The sequence below is a fragment of the Sturnira hondurensis genome, unplaced genomic scaffold (assembly GCF_014824575.4).
Source record: "Sturnira hondurensis isolate 20B ecotype Veracruz unplaced genomic scaffold, ASM1482457v3 Scaffold0022566, whole genome shotgun sequence".
Taxonomy (NCBI): domain Eukaryota; kingdom Metazoa; phylum Chordata; class Mammalia; order Chiroptera; family Phyllostomidae; genus Sturnira; species Sturnira hondurensis.
Genome location: NW_028095197.1, coordinates 6,104,725 through 6,116,560, shown reverse-complemented (window position 1 = coordinate 6,116,560; position 11,836 = coordinate 6,104,725). Strand labels below are relative to the sequence as shown.

Here is an 11,836-nt window from a genome sequence, read left to right as displayed (position 1 = left end):
AATTTAGCCTGTAGGAGCAAGAACTCTAACCTTGTACATCTGTTCCTTCCTCCAAAACTACATTTCCCAGCAGCCCAGGAGAAGGCCCCCCCCCCCACAAGCGGGTGAGCAACGCCCCAGAGGAGGCGGGCTCAAGGCGGGGGAGCGGGGAATGCGGGGTGGGGGGGTGGGGGGGGTACAGAGCCAGGAGGCTCAAGGCTTGCGGCTGGCCTGGGTTTAGCAAGCTCCTCCCGGAGTTTGGCACTGAGCAGTAGGGGAAAGGTGGGGGCCAAGGGGAAGGGCCTCAAGTCCCCGTGACAATGTGGGAGGTGCCAGGGGCTGGGCTGGACTCGGAGACTCACAGCCTGAGCAAAAGACCTGGGCGTGACTGGGACAGCCAGAGGGCGGGGCCTCAGCTGTCTGCAACTGGGCAGCGCTCTGCGCCGCGCGCCGCTGCAGCTCAACTCCAGCTAGCTTGGATGTCTGCAGGAGCTTACCTTCTCCGCCACTTCTGGGGTCACTGCCGTGAGTGAGCCCAGGAGGAGAACCTTGGGAGGTTTCTGTGGGAGCAAACATTCTTAACTTTCTCTCCTAACTGCTGAGTGGGTGGGGAGAGCCTGGACACCTGAGTGGCCTTGGTTTCCATTGGGAGACAGGTCCCTTGACCTCAGTTTGTCCCTTTGGACTTCGTAGCTGTTAGGCGGGGCCCTGGGGTGGGGGTGGAGTATTACAGGCTGTAGGCGCAGTCATTCGATTCCCTCGGATCCCTCCGCTGAGCAGGGAAATGGGATGGATCGAGTTGCCTTTGACATTTCCGCACATTCTCCTGGGAACTGTGTTCGATAAACCACATAGCTTAGAATGGCCTCCCCTCAATTGGGCCGGTCCGGGCCCTCCCCCTCATACCCGACTAGCCGACTAGGGGTTGGCAGCCAAGAATGAGGTTGTGTCAAGTGGGGAGAGGCTTGGCTAGGGTCGATCCCACTGGCCTTCTTTAGCCTGTGGCTAGTCTGATGGCGGAGGAGGCAGATTACAGGAGTCTGTAGCGCCACCGTTAACACGGGAACCACTTTTCTTCCCACACAGCCCGGGTACCAGATGCTATTAAAATTGTCCCTTTCCCACCCTCAAGAATCCTTCCTGGAGCAAGCGGCGGCGCCAGCCCTTGAGAAAACAGGCCTTACCATGGCCACACCCACTTAATGGAAGCCTGTCCCAGCCTCTTGACCATAAAGCTCCTTTGCTCTGCTTCATTCAGGCAGCCTGTCAGACTAATATCTCCCGCCTCCTAAAACTTAGGCTAATGGAGGGTTAAGTTGGCCTTTTTGATTCGGGCAACCTTGCTACTTAGGTGACTTCAAACGAGTTCCTTTTTCTGTTTGGGCCACTGTTTCCTCATTTGTACAATGGACCCTGTAGCTATGCCTCCTTTTCGGCATTATTTTTTGGGTGGATGCTCTGGCATTTGGGAGACCAGCATGGGGCCTGCATGGAGTAGGTGCTCAGGCCCGAGGGCTACTGTCCTTCATCGAAGAACCTCAGAATCCTAGAAAGTTAAGATTCTCAGAAATTAAGTGTTGAAAAAGGTTTCTGAGGTCCCTTTGGCCTCTCCATGCTACCAGGGTCATGAGGTGGTCTGGTATAAAAGTTTTGAGAATGAGGGGGGTCCTATTCAGATAAGGACCTTTTCTCCTTATTCCCTTAGTGTCCAGAATGGGGCCTTGGTTGTCTTGAATAGATGACTATAAATGTATAGCCACTCTGGCATGGGCCACCTAAGACCTTCTTTGGGTTCTGTTTAGCTTGAGGGCATTAGTTAATATGGCTACTTACTGCCTGTGTTTCCCAGGAGAACTTTTCTGAACTGTACCTACAGGAAGGGGAGCCCATACTGGTGTGGGAAGTTGGAAAACTAAGCTATGTGGGCTAAGAGGAAGGGAATAAGAGGCTGTTGCAGGCCAGCCAGAACTGACCAGCTTAGGGAATGAGGGGCAGAGAACATAGAGAATGAAGCCCTGAGATAACAATTTGGGGAGGGGCAGTATGGGGAGCTATATATTGACATCTGGGATCAAAATTCTGATCTGCGTCTGACATTCTTAATAGTCTCTTCACGGGAGAGTTGGGGGAGGTGAAGATTCTGAACAGTTCTGGCATCTACTGGGAAATTGCGGGGAATTTAGACACAGACACTGGCATCTGGAAGGAGACTAATTACTGTTTGCTAGTCTCCTTCTCTCCTTCCCCCTAGCTGGTGAAGCTGCCTGGCTGGCAGTATGTATGTCTGTGTATGCACCTGGCTAGGGCTATTTCTTTGTTGGACTCTACCCTGAGGGCTAAATCAGGAAGGGTCAGTGGCCTTGAGCAGCAGATTGCAACACACACCTTCCTCAAATCTGTTTCCCTGCAGGCGAATTTGGATGTTGAGCATGCAGTGTGTGAGGGCATATGTATGTAATGTGTGTGTGTGGGGGGGTCTGATCCCTAGAGAATTGATAGGTTGGGGAGAGATGTTGGCCTAAAGTGGGTGGTTGAAATCTCCTAAGGCAGGTAGCCTGAAGGATTTAGGGTGGGGAAGAAATGAGCTTGGATCGTTATAGGGTAGACCTGGCTGGAAATTGAATCAGAAAGACAGATGAGACCACATCATGCCTCGTAGCTCAACTGCAAAACTTAGACTTCTGAACTTCATCATGGGGGTCATGAGAAGCTCTGTAAATTAGGAAGAGATATGGTCTGATAACTTCTTTTTTAAGGTTTTGTTTATTTATTTACTTTTAGAGAGAGGGGAAGGGAGGGAGAAAGAGAGGGAGAGAAACAGCAATGTGTGGCTGCCTCTCACGTGGCCCTCACTGGGGACCTGGCCTGCAACCCAGGCATGTGCCCTGACTGGGAATCAAACCTGTGACCCTTTGGTTCACAGCCCATGCTCAATCCACTGACCTACACCAGCCAGGGCTGATAACTTCTTTAGAAGGTTCACTATGGTTGCTATAAGCAAAAGGCATTGCAGGAAGGAAGTTAAGGGCAGGGAGGTCTATAGGGGAAATGTTGAAATAATACAGGAGAGAAGAGGCTGTTCAAAACTAGGGCAAGGACAACAGGACAGTGGACGATTGGCAGAGACAAAACCAGGTGGTAGCTGGCCCACAGATGTGGTGTTGGGAGTAGAGCGGGAAGGTGGGTAGGGAACAGACTTGATGAACGATGGCTGCAAACAGGGTGGAATTTGAGGACAAAGTCAGGGCGTGAGAAGCCACCATGGCACCTGAGGCAGGCTCCTGACCCCAGCCCTAATGTCTGAACCCAGCCCTGCCTCCTTCCAAACCAAGCCCTAGGACTGATCTAATCTCCAGATTTAATCTGGCTTCTGTTTAAATTCCATGCCTGAGCTGCTGCTCCTTCCTCTCTTCTCTCCCCTTCTGGGGACAAGGAAAGTCATCCTACTACGCTGTTAAAGGTCTCAAGGAGCCAACTAAAGCATGCCGCACCCCCACCATGGCCACATCTCTGGGACACCAGGTCCTCTCCAGATCCCTCCCCTTCTCTTCAGCTTGAACTGCCCCCATGTGTGATCCCAGGAGGCCTCACACATTCTGTGATCTGGACAGCACCCTGACCTTGTCTGGTGGTGTTTCTTCCCCACAAAAATGGGACCCATGCCACCTGCCCCTCCCCATTCAGAGTCCTGACTAATTTTGGCAAGTATCAGGGCCCTTGAGAAAGGGTAAGACACAGATTGTCCTGTTAAGTCTCACCTTTGCCATTTCTCAAAGCCTTAATTCCCAGAATACACCTTCCCAAAATATACACCTCTTCTTTCTTGCTGCAGCAAATGGAGATCCTATGGAATGAGAAGGTTAGTTCCACCTCTCTCTTCGCCTTCCAGACTTTGGCAGATCAGGCTCTGTCAGGTGGCTCCACTACTGGCTCCTTCCATAACTGAGGGCTGATGCCCCAAAATCCTCCAGAGAAGAGCAAAGCCTACCCCCGCCGACGCCCTGGGCTCGACACAGGCCGTGAGAGACCCGAGGCTGTCTCAGCCACAGCCATGTACACCTTCCTGCCTGATAATTTCTCACCTGTCAAGCCCAAGCCATCAAAAGAGCTAAAGCCAATGCTGGGCTCAGGGGTGCTGGGGCTGCTGCTGGTGTTAGCCGCGGTGGTGGCCTGGTGCTACTACAGCGCCTCTCTACGCAAGGCAGAACGTCTGCGCGCAGAGCTGCTGGACCTCAACCCTGGTGGCTTCTCTATCCGCAACCAGAAAGGTGAGCAGGTCTTCCGCCTGGCCTTCCGCTCAGGTGCGCTGGACCTTGACTCCTGCAGCCGCGATGGCGCCCTGCTGGGCTGCTCTCGAACAGCAGATGGGCGTCCACTACACTTCTTCATCCAGACTGTGCGACCCAAGGACACAGTCATGTGCTACCGTGTGCGCTGGGAGGAGGCAGCACCAGGCCGCGCTGTGGAGCATGCCATGTTCCTGGGAGACGAGAGGGCGCACTGGTATGGCGGCGCTGAGATGAGGACGCAGCATTGGCCCATACGGCTGGAAGGCCAGCAGGAGCCACAGCCCTTCATCACCAGCGACGTCTACTCCTCCGACGCAGCATTTGGAGGCATCCTGGAGCGCTACTGGCTGTCATCACGTGCGGCTGCCATCAAGGTTAACGACTCTGTGCCCTTCCACCTGGGCTGGAACAGCACAGAGCGCTCACTGAGGCTGCAGGCACGCTACAATGACACACCCTACAAGCCACCAGCCGGCCTCCCCGCAGCTCCAGAGCTCAGCTACCGTGTGTGCGTTGGTTCGGATGTCACCTCCATCCACAAGTACATGGTACGGCGCTATTTCAACAAGCCATCAAGGGTGCCGGCACTCGAGACCTTCCGGGACCCCATCTGGTCCACATGGGTGCTGTATGGGCGCGCAGTGGACCAGGACAAGGTGCAGCGTTTTGCCCAGGAGATTCGTCAGCACCGCTTCAATAGCAGCCACCTGGAAATTGACGACATGTACACACCTGCTTATGGTGACTTCGACTTCGACGAGGTCAAGTTTCCCAACGCCAGTAACATGTTCCGCCACCTGCGCGACACTGGATTTAAAGTCACGCTCTGGGTGCACCCATTCGTCAACTACAATTCATCATCTTTTGGCGAGGGTGTGGAGCGAGAGCTGTTCGTGCGTGAACCCACAGGCCGGCTGCCCGCGCTGGTGCGCTGGTGGAACGGCATCGGCGCAGTGCTGGACTTCACGCGCCCTGAGGCCCGAGACTGGTTCCAGGGGCACCTGCGGCGGCTGCGCTCGCGCTATGAGGTGGCTTCCTTCAAGTTCGATGCGGGTGAGGTCAGCTATTTGCCACGGGACTTTAGCACCTACAGGTCGCTGCCAGACCCCAACATATGGAGCCGGCGCTATACTGAGATGGCGCTTCCCTTCTTCTCACTGGCTGAGGTTCGCGTGGGCTACCAGTCACAGAACATCTCATGCTTCTTCCGCCTGGTGGACCGTGACTCGGTGTGGGGCTACGATCTGGGACTGCGCTCAATCATCCCCGCCGTGCTCACTGTCAGCATGCTGGGCTACCCATTCATCCTGCCCGATATGGTGGGTGGCAATGTGGTGCCTGAGCGCACAGCGGGCGGCGGTAATGTGCCAGAGCGCGAGCTGTACGTGCGCTGGCTGGAGGTGGCCGCTTTCATGCCCGCTATGCAGTTCTCAGTCCCACCCTGGCAATATGACGCTGAAGTGGTGGCCATCGCGCACAAGTTCGCCGCACTGAGGGCCTCGCTTGTGGCACCGCTATTGCTGGAGCTGGCTGGTGAAGTCACGGACACTGGAGACCCAATCGTGCGACCGCTTTGGTGGATCGCTCCTGGCGATGAGACAGCACACCGCATCGACTCACAGTTCCTCATCGGGGACACGCTGCTGGTAGCACCGGTACTGGAGCCTGGCAAGCAGGAACGTGACGTCTACCTGCCCGCCGGCAAGTGGCGCAGCTATAAGGGCGAGCTTTTTGACAAAACACCAGTGCTGCTCACAGATTACCCTGTCGACCTGGATGAGGTAGCCTACTTTATCTGGGCATCCTGACCCAGCCCAGGACCTAGGGACCACACAGTGCTAACCCAAGTTCTTCATGCAGGCCTTTCCCCCTCTATGAAATATAACCACACCATGTATCCCCAGGGAGTCCCTACCTCTGTACCACCCACTGTGTGGGTGCTGACATGAATGTGCTCCACCCAGCTGCTGGAGGGCCAGGAAAGGGGGCAGTGAAGCACAACCCTAACAGCCCCCTTCCCTACACACTCACTCCATCCGCAGAAACCTTTTCCATGAGGTGAGGGTGAGTAAGCTTAGAGGAAAAAAGGTTAGTTCCGGTTGTACATGGTTGGGTTTTAAAAGCACACACACAAAAATCCATCACCCTTTATCCTGGCCCAAGTGGCCATCTTGTCCTTCTAAAGTGGGCACTTGATTCTCTTTAAGGTCCCAAAATAGCCCCCTGCCACACTTAGAAGAAGGGTACATTCTTGGAATTGGAAGCCAGGCCCTGAGTTCCCAGCATTGGCCTGAACTGCGGCTGACCTGCTCTCACCTGAGCTGGCAAGAAGAGAGGGGGCTACTTGGCCAACTGACAAGGAAGCAAGAGGCCCCCTCCCAGAAGACAGGAGGACTTGGTTCAGCACAGTGCCATCATCACTGTCCCTCATTTGTGAGCGGGCTCCTAACACTGCACTAACCCACCAGTGCACACATACACACTCGGCCATGATCCAGGGCCACCGTCCAATGGGCAGAGACTTGCAAAACCATGCAGGTTAGAGTTGGTGCCTTAAACCCAAGAACCTTTCTGTGTGTGCGTGTGAGAGAGAGACAGACAGAGACAGAGACAGAGAGGCGTCACGTGTCCCTGGGTCTGCAGAATGAACACAACACCCCTGAGACTAGATAAGCCTTTTGAGGCTTTGATTGTTGACCTCTCCTCCTGCCAGGCGATGTGCCTGGGATTTTGGTAAAAAATAAATACCCTTTCAAGATTCCTTAGCTGCCTCACTCCCTGCACACGTGGCAGGGTAGAGATATCCTTATTCTGGTGGTGATGTGCTTCATCACACAAGCTACATAGGTACATCTCCACCTGCAAATATGCATACAGGGTAAGGTCTTTCACATCAGCTATTTTCCCTTTCTAAGATCAACCTCAGCCCGAGCCAGTTTTTTTCTGACTTTGCAGCAGAGTCTGGAGAAGTGGCTTGTCACAGCAGAGCGGTCAGAAACAGGACAGGGCTCAGCCTCCTTCCACAGCTTGGACAGCAGAACCAGCCCCACAGCCCTAGAGAATGCATCCCTTTGCCCACCCCTCCACCCCTCTATTTTCTCTGTGTGAAGAATGCCTAATGAAAGTTTAGGGTACTCACAGTTGCCCATCTCCAGTGCTGATTCTACCAGTCATCAGTAAGCTGTGTGACCTTGAGCAAGCTGTTTAACTTCCCTGAGCCTCAATTTCCTCTTACGAAAAATGGTGACAATAATGCCTACCTCCCAGGTTGTTGTGGGAATTATAAGCACAGATGTATGTAAAGTGCCTGGCACAAGTAGGTGCTCAATAAAAGGTAGCTATTATGATACACACTGTTTCTTGTTTTCTTGTTTAAAAACAAGGATTTTTCCAGGCCCTGGCTACCAGCCCAACTGGCTTCCTATGGGAACTATGTGAGATCCTCTTTCCAAACCTCTGCACATAGCACCCACCGAGGCCTGAGTTTATAATCAGAAGGACACTGTGATCCAGAATAAAGGCAAGAAAAGACACATTTGAAGGGGGGATGTTGGGAGACAAGATTCCAGGGTCCCCAGGAGGTGGGAAGTAAGTGGAATTAGCTCCCCTCTCCCTTTTGTCAAGAACACATACCAACTGGTATTCAACGACGAGCCACCCTGGGTCCTGGTGCCACAGGCTAAGCATTGATTGTAGACTCAGGCTGGGTCCCGGGAAGTTCCCTAAATGGCTGAAGAGCATGACTATCGCTTGAATGGCCCTCCAGCTTTCTATGCCACCTGAAGCTGGTTTACCCAACCTCGTAAGCCTTGGTTTCTTCATCTTTAAACGGAATGTCAGTACATACCTGGCAGGGGAGGTACTGTGATCACAAAGGTGGTTTTCCCGGGGCAAGGCTCACCCACTGCACTCCGGATGTGCTGACCCTGCGATTTCTCCAAACGTGGGAAACTTGACTGCATAATTTGTGGCAGTTGGGGACTAAGTTTTTGATCTCCCCTAAGGAAAAATAAAATAAAATGGAATATTTAGGGTTCATTAAGATGTGTCTGTAAAGCACTCATACAAAAATTGACAAAGAATAAATGCTCAATGAATGGTAGCTCCTGTCAACTCTTATTTTTTTAAAAAAGAACAAAGAAATGTCCTATCTAGAACCTGTGCTGTCCAATATGGCAGCCACTAGCCACATGTGGCTTCTCAAATTTAATTTTAAAATTAATTAAAATTAAACAAAATGAAAAACTCACTTCCTCGAGCATACTAGCCACATGTCAAGTGTTCAAAAGCCACATGTGACTAGTGGTCAACATATTGGACAGTTTAGATTGTAGAACACTTCCATAGTTGCAGAAAGTTCTGGAAGAGTCCAGGACCAAGCAGTGTGTGCTGAGATGAAACAGGGAGGGACAAAGTAACCTGGAAGGGGGGAGGAGTACCCTTTAGAAAGCCACTGAGGGCAGCAACATTTACAGCCTCGGTGGGGGAGGAGCATACCGCGCCCTGGGAGCAGTCCCTATGTAGGGGCAGGGCCAAAGGGAAGAGTGTCCTCGTCTGGCCAAATTCCAGCAAACTGGCCTTGCTTAGTGATCTGCTTTCTAGTCTGGCCCCTGCCATTGGCCTGGTTATTCAGAAAACCACAGATGAAAAAACTGAACCACCAAGAGAGGAGCGCACTGGCCTGAAGTCATACAGGAGACTTGCGACCAGCATTGACTGGAACCTGATATTCTGCATCTAGACGCCTAGAACATCCCACCTCGCATTCACCTGCCCACCAACAGCATGGCTCTGCCCCGGCTTGTGTACTTCCAAGGATGGGGAGCCAGCTGAAATGTGTGTCTCTGAAGCTGCCACCCAGTGAACCTGATTCTAGGCCAAGAAATATTTTCCCTTCCCTCATAGATACCAAAAAGGAGAGGTTCAACTACTTGAGGTGGGGATGGGAGCTGAATGGCAAGAACTGTGAGAAAGAGCTGAGTCTTGGAGACAAGAGGAGGGGAGGGAAGTAGGCTGTGAGGCACCTCCACCCCTATTCTCCAGGATGCCAGGAACTCTGGCTGCTTCCAGCCTTGTCCAATTCCCCCAGCCCTACCAATACGTCTTGCATTCCAAATTTCTCTCTCTCTCTGAACCTCTAGTTTGGGGTCAGGGCTGCCCTTCCTACATGGAGATTTCAGCAGCTTTGTAATGGCCAGAATCCCTCACTGGTCTCTCCTTTAGACCTGAGCTGGTGGAGGGGGGGGAATGTTCATATAAGGGAATGGGAACCCCGCTTCTCCAGAGGTAATGGGGAGTATCTGAGTGGCCACCGCAGGAAATCTAGGACTGGGGCCCAATGTCCTCATTCTGTGGCCCTGTGTGCCCTGAGAGTCTGCCTTGGTTTCCCTTCCAATACTATATGAATCGGCTGAACCCTGGCCAAACCCTTTCTCTAAGACCAAGATGTGGATTTTCTGAAAGGGTCTTTGCCCTTGTTTCCCCCGATTTGGGTAAAGTGTTTCTCAGCTTGGCTGGCTCCAGAGCAAGTCTTCCTCTGCTGGCTCCCCACACTGAGCTTTCTAGTCCCTTCATCCCTCCTCAAGCCCAAAGCCGGCAGTGACCTCTCCATCCCCTATTTTCAGTCACTGCTCCACGTCAGGCCTTATCGATTCTAGCCTGGACCGCTGCAGTGGCATCCAAACTGTTTCTGCTTTTTGACCTTTTAATCCAATCCACGTAGCATCCAAGGAAATTTTTTTTATTGTTCAATTACACTTGTTCCATTCTTCCCCCATTACTCTCCCGTGCCCTGCCCCCCACATTCAACCCTTCTCCCACTGTCTTTGTCCATAGGTCCTTGATACCTGCTCCTTGACTTGATCCTTCCCCTTCCTTCCCCTGTTACCCCTCCCTCTTTCCCTCTTATCACTGTCAAGATAATCTTTTTGAAATTTAATTATTTCATTTAGGAAAAAAATCAAGCTCTGGTGTTCCAGGCCTCTAAGATCTGAATCCTCCTTGCACCTCTGTTTCTGTTTTGCTCACACACACACACACACACACACACACACACACACACACGATATAAACATATTTTGAAAAACACTTGAAGAAATACTACGCTCTGTTCTGGGAATAGCTGCACAGCCCCTCGCAGCAAAGGGCAGCCTGCCTAGTCCCGGGCCTGAAGAAAACCGCAGTGGCAACTGGGCGATTTCCTTTCCTGACATTGTCTGACTCAATGGGACTTCTCTGACTCCCTCCCCTCTCTGGCACAGCCCAGCTCCCTGGGAACAACCTGGTGCTTATCTTAAGGCTAGTCATTTACTTCATTATGCCCTAGAATCTTTCCAGCAGCTTGAGAGGAGGGGATAATTTTTTTCCCAATGTTTTTCACCATTTTAATAGAATATAAGGGAAAACAGGCTGACTTCCTCTGCTTTTTAAATTGAGCTATAATTGACATAGCATTGTATTAGTAGCAGGTATACGACATAATGATTCAATATGTGTGTATATTACATTACCACAGTGAGTCCAATTAACATTCGTCACCATTCACAGTTACAAGAAAATCTTTTTTCTTGTAATGAGAACATTCAAGCTACTTTCAGATACGCAATACAGTATTATCTACAGTGGTTATGCTGTACATTACATCTCTATGTCTTATTTTATAACTGGAAGTTTGGACCTTTTAACCCCCTTCACCCATTAAGGGAGGGGAGAATTCTTGGCAAGCCCTGAGTTTGGCTGGGGAGTGAAGCTGGGGGAGAAACGAAAAGAAAGAGGAGGAGGCCCCTGTCCCTGGGAGTTCCCGGTCTGAAGAACAGGAAGAGGTTGTGACTCTGTATTTTGTTTCCTTGTGCTGTTTTTACCCTCCGAGCCACCTTTCCCCTCCTAGAGAGCCCAGCTGGGAATTTCCTATTACACAATCTGGAGCATGAGATGGAGTGGGTGGGGGACGGAAGCGAAGGGGCGGACAGGTGGGAAGAGGGGAGAGAACGGGTCTCTCTGGCACCTATAGCACAGCGTCAAGGTGGCATCCACCCAGCTGGCCTCCTCTACAAAAGCAGACGGACTGGCCGCAGGCTGGACCCATGGAGAAATCAGCCCCTACTTCCAAACATGGGGGACGCAGCTGGGCTTCCATACCCATACAAGCATTTCAACTGAAACTCTACCATTAAAACTACCATTATATTAGCGGGGCGAGGGGAGGTTAGGGGGTGGAGGGATTGAGCAAAAAAGAACAAGGACTCGTGGACATGGACAACAGGGTGGTGATTGCTGGGGGTGGGGACTAAATGGTAATGGCAAAAAACATAATCAAGATTATATATGTTTTTAAAAACTACCATTAGGTCCTGGCTGGGTAGCTCGGTCAGTGTCGTCCCATTATTCCAAGGTTGTGGGTTTGATCTCCTGTCAGGGCACATCTAAGAAGCAACAAATGAGTGCCTAAATAAGTGGGACAACAAATCAATGTCTCTTTTTTCACTCCCTCCCTCTCTTAAATCATTCAATCAATAAAGTTCTTTATGAGTAAAAAACCCTACCATTATGTCTTAATTCCTTTGGGCCTT

The 11,836-nt window shown here is 51.6% G+C and overlaps 1 protein-coding gene and 1 non-coding gene across 4 annotated transcripts; both read left to right on the top strand.

The window, feature by feature from the left end:
• The first annotated feature begins 210 nt into the window (after positions 1-210).
• On the top strand, positions 211-6,399 carry MYORG (myogenesis regulating glycosidase). Of its 3 annotated transcripts, none has more exons than XM_037035799.1 (2): positions 211-261; positions 3,812-6,399. In XM_037035799.1, the coding sequence occupies exon 2, from the start codon at positions 3,932-3,934 to the stop codon at positions 6,074-6,076; it is 2,145 nt and encodes a 714-aa protein (XP_036891694.1). In that variant the 5' UTR covers positions 211-261; positions 3,812-3,931; the 3' UTR covers positions 6,077-6,399. The 3 variants fall into 3 exon arrangements, with proteins under 3 accessions (XP_036891694.1, XP_036891693.1, XP_036891695.1); XM_037035798.1 differs by lacking the exon at positions 211-261 and adding an exon at positions 372-504; XM_037035800.1 differs by lacking the exon at positions 211-261 and adding an exon at positions 547-2,429.
• Positions 6,400-8,107: 1,708 nt separating this feature from the next.
• Positions 8,108-8,271, top strand: LOC118979895 (U1 spliceosomal RNA). The gene has a single exon (XR_005065001.1). It is a non-coding gene; the product is annotated as a U1 spliceosomal RNA (small nuclear RNA).
• The last annotated feature ends 3,565 nt before the right edge of the window (positions 8,272-11,836 follow it).